At 43.8% G+C, this 14546-nt stretch overlaps 1 protein-coding gene across 2 annotated transcripts in view; it reads left to right on the forward strand.

Moving 5' to 3' along the window:
- The window catches only part of oga (O-GlcNAcase), a 58382-nt gene that overhangs the window by 34194 nt on the left and 9642 nt on the right, over nt 1–14546 (forward strand). For both annotated transcript variants that reach the window (XM_048551394.2, XM_048551395.2), the window contains 2 exons: nt 4252–4340; nt 8130–8322. In XM_048551394.2, the coding sequence (XP_048407351.1) occupies nt 4252–4340; nt 8130–8322 (282 nt within the window). The remainder of the gene's footprint in view (nt 1–4251; nt 4341–8129; nt 8323–14546) is intronic.

The following is a 14546-nucleotide window of genomic DNA, read 5'->3' on the forward strand; positions in this document are numbered from 1 at the left end:
ATGTTGTCTGGAGTCTACTAATAAAAGATGCGTAACGGAACATCTAGAAAACATTAGTGGGATTGATAAAGTCAGCATGGGTTTGAGAGGCAAGTCATACTTAATAAATCAAGTTATTTTTGAGATGTAACTAGTAGAATGGATGAGGGGGAACTTGCAGGTGGGTGCATTTTGGTTTTCAGGAGGCTTTTGACAAGGTCCCTCAAAGTTAGTGGGTAAAGTTACTAATACGGATGGATGCAATATTATGGTAGGTATTGGCTTCACTTGAGATTAAATTGACAATCTAGGAATAAATGAATTTTTTTGAGTGGTCAGCAGTGACTGGGAGGCTATAAACATGTCTGACCTGGATGAGGAAACCAAATGCCGCATTTCCATGTTAGTTGGTGACACAAACCTGGGTGGAATTGTGAGGACGATACAAGGAGTCTTCATGGTGACTTAGACTGGGTGAACACATTGCAGATACAGTTTAACGTGGCTAAATATGACGTTTTGCCATTTGGTGTGAAAAACGCAAAGAGTATTGATGAAATGATATATTCGCAAGTGTGGATACACTAAGGAATATGGATGTCCTTGTACGCTAGTCAATGATAGATAAAAAGTGAATTGAAAGTGGCATTTATTTAAAAGGATTTGAGTTCAGAAGGAGGATTTCTTACAGCAGTTATACAGGACCATGGTGAGACTACACTGTGGTGTATGGTGTGCAGTTTTGATCTCTCTACCGAAGAAAGTAAAGGACATGGTTCCCATTGCGGGAGAGCATCAGAGGTTCACTGTGCTATTGCTGGAGATGGCTTCTGCGTAAAGTTTAGAAGGATGAGAAGGTACCTGATTATGAAATCCTAACAGGAGCTTGCCTTCATTGCTCAGACCTTGGAGGATAGGAGTTGAGATGCCATGTTGAGGTTGTACAGGATGTTGGTGAGACCTCATCTGGAGTACTGTGTCCAGTTCTAGTCACCTGATATAGGAAGGATATTAAGCTGGGGAGGGTTCAGAAAAGATTTACCAGAGTGTTGCTGAGAATGGTTTGGGTTGTAAGGAGAGGCTGGATAGACTGGGATGTTTTTTCACAGGAGTGCAGGATTTTGAGGGTGACCTTTATAGAGGCTCATAAAATCATGAGGGGTACAGAAAATGTGAATGGCAGATGTCTTTTCCCTCGGGTGTGGGATTTCAAGACTAGTTGGTGTATTTTAAGGTGAGAGGTGGAAGATTTTGAAAAAAAGGACATGGGGTGGGCTGTAACTTTATTTACACAGTGAATAGTTTGTGTATGGAATGAACATCAAAAGGAAGTGTTGGATGCAAGTATAGTTAAAACGTTGAAAAGATCTCTGGACAAGTACGTCAATAGGAAATGTCTGCAGGCATGTGGATGTAATTTAGTTTGGGATTATGTCGGCATGCATTGGTTGGACTGAAGGCCCTGTTTCCACACTGTATGACTATTGAGTTGTCAAACAAGGTGCAGGACAGATGTTTTATCTGGTTGGGAAGTCTGTAATCCAGGGGTGCAATTGCAGGATGTGGTGTAGGCCATTTAAAACTGAAATGAAAATATATTTTTCTCAAGGGCTGGTGAAACTGTGGGATTCTCCACCGCAGAAGGTTGTGGAGACCAAGCCACTGAATGCGTTAAAGAAAAAGAAAAAGATTAGATTTTAAATGCATGAAGAAAATGGGAACGTAGCCTTAAGATAGAGGATCAGTTGTGATCAGAAATAAAGGCACAGCAGGCTGAAAAGGCCAAATGAACAACTCCAGCTCTAAATTTCTATATATTAATCTTTCGTTAAATTCAGATTGGAGTAGAACTGTTTTTATTCAACTCCCATACATGCAGTTATTGTCCAGTTCTTGATGGAAGTATTAAATCTCATAGCGTTGAAAAGATGTTGGACATGTTGAAAGCTTGGCAAATACCTCAAATTCCAGTCGTCGTCGTCATATATAGGATATCGCAATGCTCAAATTAGCTGCCTTTTTTACATTACAACTCCATTGCTTTTTAAGGGCAATTGGTCGTCAAGGATGCCATACAAATTCCTTTCCAAAATAACTGTCGTTCTTGTGTGAATCTTCAGTTCTGAATATATCGGCACTTCATAAGATTTGTGGTTTTCTCAACTGATTACCTGAATATAAGCATCACAATTAGATTGAGACTGTAGATGTTGGAATCCAAGATAGGCAAACAAAGCTGGAAAAACACACCCAGCCGGGCAGCACCTGGAGTAAAGAAGTCAGTGTTTCAGCTATTAATCTCCTTCGGATCCGTTGATTTTTCCTTTCCTGCAAATGCTACCTGACTTGCTGCATTTAAAACGTGCTTGATGTACTATACCTTGGGAAATTTACATAACAGCTTACTTAAAGGGGAGATAATGGGAACTGCAGATGCTGGAGACTCCAAGATAATAAAATGTGAGGCTGGATGAACACAGCAGGCCAAGCAGCATCTCAGGAGCACAAAAGCTGACGTTTCGGGCCTAGACCCTTCATCAGAGAGGGGGATGGGGGGAGGGAACTGGAATAAATAGGGAGAGAGGGGGAGGCGGACCGAAGATGGAGAGCAAAGAAGACAGGTGGAGAGGGTGTAGGTGGGGAGGTAGGGAGGGGATAGGTCAGTCCAGGGAAGACGGACAGGTCAAGGAGGTGGGATGAGGTTAGTAGGTAGCTGGGGGTGCGGCTGGGGGTGGGAGGAAGGGATGGGTGAGAGGAAGAACCGGTTAGGGAGGCAGAGACAGGTTGGACTGGTTTTGGGATGCAGTGGGTGGGGGGGAAGAGCTGGGCTGGTTGTGTGGTGCAGTGGGGGGAGGGGATGAACTGGGCTGGTTTAGGGATGCAGTGGGGGAAGGGGAGATTTTGAAACTGGTGAAGTCCACATTGATACCATATGGCTGCAGGGTTCCCAGGCGGAACATGAGTTGTCTCTGCCTGTCTCTGCCTCCCTAACCGGTTCTTCCTCTCACCCATCCCTTCCTCCCACCCCCAGCCGCACCCCCAGCTACCTACTAACCTCATCCCACCTCCTTGACCTGTCCGTCTTCCCTGGACTGACCTATCCCCTCCCTACCTCCCCACCTACACCCTCTCCACCTGTCTTCTTTGCTCTCCATCTTCGGTCCGCCTCCCCCTCTCTCCCTATTTATTCCAGTTCCCTCCCCCCATCCCCCTCTCTGATGAAGGGTCTAGGCCCGAAACGTCAGCTTTTGTGCTCCTGAGATGCTGCTTGGCCTGCTGTGTTCATCCAGCCTCACATTTTATTACTTAAAGGGGATGTTGTTTTGGCCTCCTTTCTAATTCAAGTGTGTGGAATAAAGTTGGCTTGTTCAATGGTCTCATTTTCTTGCATTATTTAACAAAATCAGAGTCAGTTTGTTTGCTGGTAGGTAGAATGAGTAATATGGGTTATTTCCATGACCCATCAAATATATATTATGCTTAATGCCTTTGGGTTTCTCCTGATCTAATAAACAAACGAAATATAAGCTGAGTTTGTTTTACATACATGTATAAAAGGAGTAGGCCATTTGTCTGCTTGAAGCTGCTTTTCTACTTAAAGTGCATAGCTGATCTTATTATAACCTCACACCCACATTCCTGCCTATTCTGGATAAACTTTTACCCTCTTCCAAGAAATTAACCACTTCTGCCATAAATATTCAAAAACTCTGCTTCTGTCTCTTTTTTTTCAGGGAGAGAATTCAAAAGATTCATAATTCTCTGGGAAAAGATCTTGCCTCATTCCAAATGGGCTACTATTTTATTTTTAAGCAGTGAGCTCTGGTTCTCGATTTTTCCCCACAAAGAGGGAGTATCCTCTCCATGTTCACCCTATCAGGATCATGTGTTTCAATCAGTTTGCTTCTTGCTCTTGTAAACTTCAGCAGATATGCATGAGCCTGTCCTAACTTCACCTAAAGACAAGCTGCCTGTTCCAGAGATGAGTTTGGAAAACCTACTGAGCTGCATCCAATGCATTTACATCCTTTGAATAAGATGACCAGTATTATATGTAGTACTCAATATGTGTCTTACCAGTGGCCTTTTGTAACTGAAGTATTAAACTGTACTGTAGTATTCAATTCTTCTCATAATAAATGTTAGCTTTCCTAATCACTTGCTACACCTGCATACTAACTTTTTGTGATTCATCACAGATGGTTTCACTGTGGTCACATGCAGCAGAAATGCAAAAGTACTCTTGATCAACAGGTTTACTTTTATCCACAGGCCTCTGTGTACAAGATCTGTAAGGAGATGTATGATGATGAAATGGATGGCGACTCAATGTCATATCAGCCAGATATTGTAGGGGACAGGTGAGTGAGTGTGCATGCATGCATGTATATTTGGGGCAGTTGGGTGTTTACTACCTCTCCTCCTCTTCATCTTTGTTGCATTTTGGTTCTGCAGGGATCTAGTTCTGCGTGTGATTCTCCCATCCCAACAATAATCAGGACAAATCCAGTCTGATCCATTACTTCCCAATTAAGCTACCATCAGTCATTAGCAAATTGATGCAAAATATCAACAATGCCACCAGCCTCACTTAAGTTAGCATCGATGAGTAGATTATTGGTAAATTTGGATTCTACTCAATGACTGCTCATTGTGAGGTCATCTTGCACCCTTAATCCAAACTACGGGACAAAGAGCTGAATTCCTGAGATGAGGTGAATGGGGTTTCAGAGTAACATTTGACTGTTTTGGGGCTATCTGGTGCCCTTGTAAAGTGGGTGTTATGCAATGATAACATAGATTATAGCACAGCAGGAGATAATTTGGCCTACCTTCATTGTGGAGGCTCCCTTTTACTGTAGCTTGACAAACTTTCTACTGTTTGGGTGCTTACCTAATTCCCATTTGAAAGTCATGAATGAATCGATCTCCAGCATTCTCAAGCTGTGCAGTCCAACTACTTTGTAAACAAGATTTTTCTCACCTTGTATTTTGTTTTTGTTTTTTGTAAAATACTTTCAAGACCAGAGGGTACAGATTTAATGGAAGCAGTTTCCCCTAACTATTCTGTCGACCCTCTTGATTTTGAACACTTTGATCAGATCTTTTCTTGGCCATCTCAAAAAAAACAGTCCCAATCTCTCTCTAGTGATAACTGAAGTGTCTTGGTCCTGGAGCTATTCTTGTAAACTAATTTTGCATACCCCACTGTTTCCGCATTCTAGTGTGGGATTCAACAATTTTTCAGCTGAGGTCAAACTAATGTCTCATTTTTAGCATAACCTCTCTACCCTTGAACACTCTGTGCCCCAGTAATGGAACCTAGAATACTGATGCTTTATTAACTGCTCTCTACATGTCCGGCCATCTTTCACTTTCACAGGAGTACACCTGGATATCTGGTCCTGCACACTGTTCGTTTAGAATGAAACCTCTTTATTTGTAGTCTTTCCATGTTCTATTGATCAAAATGTATCACTTTGCCACATTTGAATTTCATCTACCATACGTGTGCCATCCACCAGCTCGGCTGTGACTGAAGTTCTGTGTTGTCCAAAGTTTTTAAGATGCTGAAGTTTTGTCTGCAAATATATCCTCTGCACACCAATATTCAGATCCTACATGATATATCAGAATAAGTTCTATGGTGAACTACAAACCTTCCTCCAACTCAAAAAATGCCTATTAATCATTAAATTTTTGATTCCGATTATTCCATTATGCACTTGAGCAACTTTTGCTGACAGCCACCTCGACCTGTAGGAATAAGGATAGAAGATGCTTGGCGTGGTGAACACCACTTCCAAATTTTGCTCCGACATGTAGACTATTTTCATGTGGAATTGCATCACTGTTCATTAATTGTCATTGCTCCAATCCTAGATATTCTCGTTTCATAATGTTTTGAAAAGTGACTCACTGACCTGTTCAAGGAGTGCTAGCAATAGGTAATAAGGTACACCCTTCCCAATGCCTGATTAAACAAAAGACCAAGAATCAGCACTGACTAGAGCATAACCTGACATGTTGTATATTCTTGTGTTTTTTTTAATCGGAGTGATGCTTGAACTTGCTTCTATTAAATTGGATCCCACCCTCACCCTGTCGTTCCCACTCTGTCCCCACTCACGTGGTTCATTTAATGCCCTTTGGGTAAGGAAATCTTGTACGGCATCCTGTTTTTGACTTGACACAATCTGCTTAACTCTTAGCTGTCCTCCAAAATGGTTTTGCAAATGAGTTATGTTTAAGAAAGAAAGGAAAGTTGGTGTTGAGGGTCAAATGTACCTAAGGATGGGTGTTATTGCTGGCTGTGTCCAGGCTATCCAGAGTCTACTTAAAAAGGGGGAAAAAAAAACTGAGTCGTGAATTAGAGATAATGGGAACTGCAGATGCTGGAGAATTCCAAGATAATAAAATGTGAGGCTGGATGCACACAGCAGGCCAAGCAGCATCTCAGTGCTCCTGAGATGCTGCTTGGCCTGCTGTGTTCATCCAGCCTCATATTATCTTGAGTCGTGAATTATTTGTGTGCCAAGTTATAGATTTAGCTCTAAATGGGAGCTGGAAGAAATTGACTAGAGAATTCAGTTCATACAGCTCTACTGCAGGCAAGAAATGGAAACTGTGATCTAAGCTAGATTTATCTACAATTTGTAAATATACGGAGACTAATTCTAATCTGTCATGTGTACTCTACCCAACTACAGGTCATTGTCTGCTAATCAATCATCTTGAGCTATTTTCGGGGCAGTTTGTCAGTGTTGGTTTGCAATTACCTTCCACTTTTGCATCAAGGCAAGGTCCCAAGTTTACAACAGCCGGACAAGAGTTGAACCCATGGTTGTTGATGCTATTCTGAATCACGTGACACAGTTATTAATTATCCCCCCACTGCATTCCATACAGACTGAAAATGTGCATATTATTCCATGCAATATAGAGTTCAAATTTTAAATTTTGTTTCTCTATTGTTAATGTGCTTTGGTGCTATATATCCAGAAATATGCTGCACTTGTTCACATGATGCCTGTTTTTCAAATTACTTTGATAGAGTTGATATGTACTAACATGTTCTCATGAAAGTAAGTCTTGGGTTGGAGTCAATGGTGGAAAGTATCTGGCTGGGTCAGGAGTTTCTCTTACATGCAGGACATCAGCAAACTAGTTATGTCATTTTCTGATAATGATCTGTGAATTACCAGAATTTTCCTTTTGTACCGAAATTTGAATTTGCAGCCTAAGGGTGATGAATTTGGTTACATAATTACTGCAGTCCACTCTTAAAACAAATTTAACACTGTAAAGGAAATGACTTCTGTCAATATTTTTGAAAGATGTTTTTCCAAGTTGATATAAGTGGCAGTATGAGATATTAAGAACTGCCAGTGCCGGAGTCTGAGATAACAGTGTGGAGCTGGTGGAACACAGCAGGCCAGGTAGCATCAAAAGAGCAGGAAAGCTGATGTTGCGGGTCCAGGCCCTTCTTCAGAAAAAAATTCAGTGTTTCTCCAGCTCCCAGACTGTTATAAATGGCAGTATGATCGGCATATATCTTCCTTTATATAAAAAGGGGGGGATAAAAAAGGACAGGATTTCTACAATTCATTGATATCCAAAATGTATGTGAAGGCTGCCAAGTGAGAAATAGCTTTGTTTGGCCTGCTGTGAACACCATAGTCAATGAGACTGATGCACTCAGTGTTGCCATCTGTGGCAAAACTCCAGAAAGCATTTGCATGCCCTGGAGGAATTATACATTAGAATTTGGTGTCCTGTTGAGTGATTCCTGCACCTTTTTCAGGTGAAGCGATAATGGGGACTGCAGATGCTGGAGAATGCAAGATAACAAAGCGTGAAGCCGGATGAACACAGCAGGCCAAGCAGCATCTCAGGAGCACAAAAGCTGACGTTTCGGGCCTAGACCCTTCATCAGACCCTCCCTGATGAAGGGTCTAGGCCCGAAATGTCAGCTTTTGTGCTCCTGAGATGCTGCTTGGCCTGCTGTGTTCATCCAGCTTCACACTTTGTTACCTTTTACAGTTGGATCCTTGTTCTGTGGCTTAGAGCTAAAATAAATGTTGGTATGATTTCATGCTCATGCGGGTATTAGTTTTGGTGTAAAATACTATTTTTTGCTGTCTTTGCAGTTTGGTCGGAGGTCTTCTGACGTTGAGCCCGGATTATTGCTTCGTTTTAGAGGATGAGGGCAGTATATGTGGTTATGCCCTTGGAACTGTGGATGTGAAACCATTTTGTAAAAAATGCAAAGTGTCCTGGATACCCGCTATGCGGGAGAAATATATTAAACCAGACCCTAGTCAAAATCTTTCCGAAGAACAGGTACTATCTTTGAGTAACTGGATTTATTTTCCCTGTGAATTCAATCAATGATAGAGAATATTCAAGAAATTCTGTGGTCTCGATCTTGGCACAAGATAGTACAGTGGGATTTTTGTACCCAGAAACTTCTAAATTAAGCCTGTATCTGAAGGCTTGTAAGACAGTAAGATATAGTAGCGGAATTAGATTACTGAGCACATTGAGTCTGCTGCACTATTCAATCATGGCTGATATATTTCTCGCCACCACCACCCCCGTCCTACTCTCTTGCCTACTACCCATAAACCCTGGATCCCCTGAATAATCAAGATTCTATCTATTTCTGATTTAAATACACTCAGTGGCACAACCATCACAACCTTTGGCAACAAAAACAGAAGTTGCTGGACAAGCTCAGCAGGTGAAGGGGGGAAAAAAAAAGTAACATTTTGGGTCTGGTGACAGTTCCTCGGAACTAATGGTAGCTTCCATGCAGAAGATGAGGATGGGCTAGGGAGTGAATAAAAGGATAAAGGATAGAGCCAGAAGAGCAGTTGGATAGACAATGAAGTTGATAACAATCTAGCAAGGAGGATGAATAGCTGTTAATGGGAACTGAGAGTGACCAACAGTAGGTAATCTGTAATGGCAGGTTATGTGATTACAGTGCCTGATATGTGGTGTATGGGGCTAGGACATGGGAGAGTTTAGGCCCTAAAATTATTGAATTTGATATTGAATCTGGAGGGCTACAGGGTCCCCAAGCAGAAATTGAGGTGTTCTTCTTCCAGCTTGTGTTCAGCTTTGCTGGAACACCGCAGCAAGCCAGAGACAGGGAGCAGGGTGGTGTATTGAAGTGGCAGGCAACTGGAAGCTCAGTCTTTTATTATGAGCAGGATGTAGATGTTCTATAAAGCGGTCACCCAATCTACGCTTCGTTTCCCCGATGTAGAGGAAACCACATGGTGAGCAGCGAATGTAGTAGACTAGATTCTGGGAAGTGCTATTGAAGTGTTGCTTCACCTGGAACACTTCAATACTTTGGGCCCTTGGAAAGTGGGGAGGGAGGAGGTAAATGGGTAGGTGTTGCACCTTTGGTTGCAGAGAAAGATGCTGTGGCATGGGGGTTTGATGGTGGTGGTGAAGGAAGGGTGGACCAAGGTATCCCGGTGGGAACACTCCACATGAAAAGCAGACAAGGGAGGGGAGGGGAATGTGTGTCTGTTTTGAGGACGAGCTTAGCCAAGTGGAGGAGGGTGATGGTGTTTGGGGATGGTTTGGGTGCTCCCTCCAGGAAAGAGCGGAGAGCCCCAAGGAATGGTGGGGAATGCATATGTAAAATGACTGCGCATCCATGGTAAAGAGGACATGGCTGGAGTCTGCAAACTGGAAATTTTGAAACCAGCATAAAGTGTCAGAGGAATCACGGATGTATGTGGGCAGGGAAATGGACTAGGGAAGAAAAGGCTGACTCAAGGTAGAAAGAGATGAGTTCTGTGGGGGAGGAGCAGGCCAAAACGGTGGATCTGCCCGGACAGTCCTCTTCTTTGATTTTTGGAAGGAAGTAGAAGTAAACAGTGCAGGTTCGGGGGTCTGCCAGCTTGATGGTGGGGGTGGGGATAGGAGAAGTTGATACAATGGCCTAATATGTCATGATCAGGTCATGGTCTGGGGAAGATAGGAGGAGGCATCTGACAGCTGGCGCTGAGCCTCTGCAATGTAGAAGTCAGTATGCCAGACTGCAGCACCACCCTCATCGGCAGACATAATAACAAAATAAGGGTTAGATCTAAGCACACAGTGTGCAGTCAGTTTGGACGGTGGAGGAGGCGAGGCGGTGCGGTTGGGTGTTGGCTGGTATGGGCGCAGAGAAATTGCGGCAACCAATATCACGTTGATGGTTTTCAATGAACAGATCAAAGGGGTCCATTTGGAAGGAGCATGTTGGAACTGGGTGAAAGGGTTTGTAGGACAGGAAGAGGACTCTTGCCCAAAGAAATGGGCACAGAGGCAAAGACGACGGAAGAAGAGTTCAACATCGTGTCATGCCCAAAATTCGTTAAGGTGGGGACACCGAGGAATGAAGCTGAGGCCTTTGAGTACAGAACATTCAGCATCACAGTGGAAGAATAGGAGGGTTGGTGAATACCCGACAGGAGGTGCGTTTGGGGGAGGTGATGGAGTCGGAGGGAAGGGGATGAGAGGAAGGTTCTAAGAGCCATGGGTTTCTGAGTTGTTGCGTTTTGAAGGCCTTGATCCCTGAAAGAAAAAGAAATTGTTTCTTGTTCGCATAACAAATGAGCCAGAGGAACTGCCGAGTGGTGCAACCCTGAGTCAGCGTGTTGTGATGCTGTTGGATAGAGAGGCCGAGAATGTGCACGTGGCACTGAGTGCGCGTCTCAGGATGTGGCGAGATACGAGCTAAACCGGTTTCAAAATTTCCAGTTTGCAGGCTCCAGCCACTGCCTCTTTACCATGGACGTGCACTTGGTTCCAGGACTAGATGTGTAAAGAGCTGAACCATCCCACCCATCACCACCCTCCTGCTTGTCTGAACTTGTCTTCAGTCTGGCCACCGTCTCTGTCCTGCTTGTAGTGTTTCAGCAAAGCTCAACACAAGCTGGAAGAACAACACCTCATTTTCCGCTTGGGGACCCAACAGCCCTCTGGACTCCATATTGCGTTCAATAATTTTAGGGCCTTAACTCTCCCATGTCCGAGCCCTGTACACCATTCACGAGGTCTTGTTAGCACGTAGCCTGCCAATACCACTACCTATTGTTAGTCACTAACCATCCCCATTAACAGCTGTTCACCCTCCTAGCCGGATTGTTATCAACTCCTTTGTCTATCCAACTGCTCTTCTCTCTCTTTGGACTCTTATCTTTTATCGTAACATTTACTCCCTACCCCCACCCCCTCCCTGTTTTCATATAAAGCAACGTTTTTCCAGCTACCATCAGTTCTGAGGAAGGGTCACCGGACCTGAAATGTTAACTCTGATTTTTTTTTTGCTCTCCTTCACAGATGCTGCCAGACCTGCTGAACTTTTCCAGCAACTTCTGTTTTTAGTTTCTGTTTTACAGCATCCGCAGTTTTTGTTTTTTTGTTTAGCCTTGTGTGGCAATGAGTTTCACAGATTCAACACGCTAAAGTTAAAGAAGTTCCTCATCTCAACTGTAAAGGGTTGTCCCTTTGCTCTGAGACTGTCCTCTGGTCCAGTTTCTCCTACTAGAAGAAACATCATCTCCACATCCATTCTATCCTGGACACTCAGTATTCTGTAAATTTCAATAAGCTTCCCCTTCAGTTTTCGCAATTTCATTGAGTTTTGACCCAGCGTCCTAAGCCTCTCCTTATTTGAAAAGCGCTTCATCCCCAGGTTCATTCCTGTAAACCTCCCTGGACTCCCTCCAACATCACATTCTTCCTTTGATACAGGGCCCAAAAGTGTTCACAATATTCCCAGAGCTTTATATAGTCTCAGCACATTTTGGATCTTGTATTCTGGCACCTTTGAAGTGAATGCTAACGTTGCATTTGCCTTTCCAGCTACCAACTGAACCTGCATCTTAACCTTAAGAGAATCCTGAACAAGGCTTCTCAAGTAACTTTGTCCTTTCAACTGTTGAAGCCTTTCCCCATTTGGATAACCTCTCACTTTCCCACATTGTATTCCATCTGCCACTTCTTTGCCCACTCCTAGCCTGTCTCTGTCCTTCTGCGGTCCCCCTGTTTTCTCAACACTAACCTATCTCTCCACCTGTGTTTGTTTCATCTATACACTTAGCAACAATTGCCCTCACTTCTTTCATCCAGATCATTATGTATAATATGAATAGTTGTAGTCCCAACACGGACCACTGCGGAACTCCACTAGTTGCCGGCTGTGATAGAAAAAGATCCTGTTATTCACACTTTATCTTCTGCCAGTCAATCAATCCCCTGTCAGTACCTTTGGAGGTACTTTTAGAGGACCTTTTGAGGTCAGTGGATTATGAGGAGATACTGAGTAGACTGGGATTATACTCATTGGAATTCAGTAGGATGATGTGAGATCTTCTAGAAGCATATATGATTATGAGGGGAATACATCAGGTGGAGGCAGGGAGGTTGTTTCCACTAGCAGGTGAAACTAGGACTAGAGGGCATCACCTCAAAATAAAGGGAAGCAGGTGTAGGACTGAGGTCAGGAGGAACTTCTTCACCCAAAGGGTTGTGAATCTGTGGAATTCCCTGCCCAGTGAAGCGGTTGAAGCTACCTTGCTGAATGTTTGTTCAAAAATTTGCCTTAAAAACAGTAAAGGAAATAAGCGTGATGGTGAGTGGACGGGTAAGTGGAGCTGAGTCTCAAAAAGATTAGCCATGGTCTTATTAAATGGCGGGGCAGACTTGAGGGGCCATATGACTTACTCTTGCTCCTAGTTCTTAAGTTCTTATGTACCTTGCCCCTAACACCACGGGCTCTGTCTTTTTAGCTACCTCCTGAGTGGCCCTTTGTCAAAGGCCTTCTTGAAATCCAATTAGATCACATCAAATGGCTGTCCTTTACCACCTCACAGAATTACGGTAGACTTGTAGACTTGTCAGGCATGACCCCACCTTGATGAAGCAGGGCGGTCTCAGCACGACTTTGTTATATACTTGCAAGCAGTCTGCAAATTCATCCTTAATAACAGACTCTCAAATCTTACCAACGTCTGACGTCAGGCTAGCTGGCCTATAGTTTCCTGTCCACTGCCTCGCTCTGTTCTTAAACAGAATTGTCATATTAGCTATTTTCCCGTCCTCTGGGACCCTCTCTGACTCTAGTGATTCCTGAAAGATCACCACCAATGCTTCAACAATTGCCTCCACTTTCTCCTTAGGAAGTCTGAGGTCAGGATGGTACGTTCACCGTCAGACCTTTCAGCTTCCCAGCATGTTCTCCTTAGTGATGGCCACAGCACTCCTCCTCTGCCCCCAATTCTTGAAGTTCTGGTATTCTGCTGGCTAAATTTCACTGCTCCTCTATATTTTATATTTGGAGGGATATACCTGTCTCATGCTGTAGACCTGTCACAATGGCACTTAGCCCAGTGTAACATCACTGATGTACAAATAGACATTGTTAATAGTCATAGATGTTTTTAACAGAACCCTTGTACCACCTGGAGGTTGTAGACATGCTTGCTGAGCTGCTGGGTTTGGCTGCAAATGTTTCATCTCCCTGTTAGGTAACATCGTCACTGTGCTTCGGTGAAGTGTTGGTGTTCTGTCCCGCTTGTTATTTATATGCCTTGGTTTGCTGAGGTAGTTGGTATTACTTCCGGTTTGTACACGGGTCTAATTCAACGTATTCGTTGATGGAGTTCCCTTTTGGAACACCAGGCCTCCAGGAATTGTCTGGTGTGTCTCTGTTTCGCTTGTGTGATTTAGGGATGTGTTGTCCCAGTTGAATTTGTGTGTAGTGAGACAAGCGAGAACTGGTCGTGTCTGTTGCTGGCTCGTTGGCGTTCGTTATCTGTATACTCAGTTTTCTTCCAGTTTGCCCTATGTAGTGTTTCTCATAGTCCTTGCATGGTATTTTGTATATTACCCCAGTTTTGCTGGTTTTAGGTGTGGGATTCTTTGGTCGTCAGTTGCTGTCGTAGGCTGGTTGTCAATTTGTGGGCTACTCTGATACCTAGCAGGCCAAGTATTCTTGTGGTGATCTCTGAAATGTCCTTGATATATGGTAGGGTGATTTAGTGATTCTGGTTATGTCTGCCTGTTGTGGTCTGCCTCGGAGGTAATGGCAGGTTGTCCTTTTTGAGTGTCCATTTCTTTTGAAGATGCCATTTAAGTGCTCCAGTTCCACGTTGCTCTGATGCGTTGTGGCTTGTTTTAAATAGTGTCCTGATGCAGCTCTGTTTTGTATGCATTGCAGTGGTTCCTAGTATAATTGAGTATTTGGTCCAGCTTGTCTAGAGTTCTTTGTAGGTTACGTGGAACAGTCCCTCTTCCGCACCTACACAGGCCCCAAACCCCACCTCTTCCTCCGTTACATTGACTGTATCGGCGCCCCCTCTTGTTCCCCAGAGGAGCTAGAACAGTTCATCTACTTCACCAACACCTTCCACCCCAACCTTCAGTTCACCTGGGCCATCTCCAGCACATCCCTCACCTTCCTGGATCTCTCAGTCTCCATCTCAGGCAACCAGCTTGTAACTGATGTCCATTTCAAGCCCACCGACTCCCACAGCTACCTAGAATACACCTCCTCC

Source organism: Stegostoma tigrinum, chromosome 20 (assembly GCF_030684315.1).
Source record: "Stegostoma tigrinum isolate sSteTig4 chromosome 20, sSteTig4.hap1, whole genome shotgun sequence".
Classification (NCBI taxonomy): domain Eukaryota; kingdom Metazoa; phylum Chordata; class Chondrichthyes; order Orectolobiformes; family Stegostomatidae; genus Stegostoma; species Stegostoma tigrinum.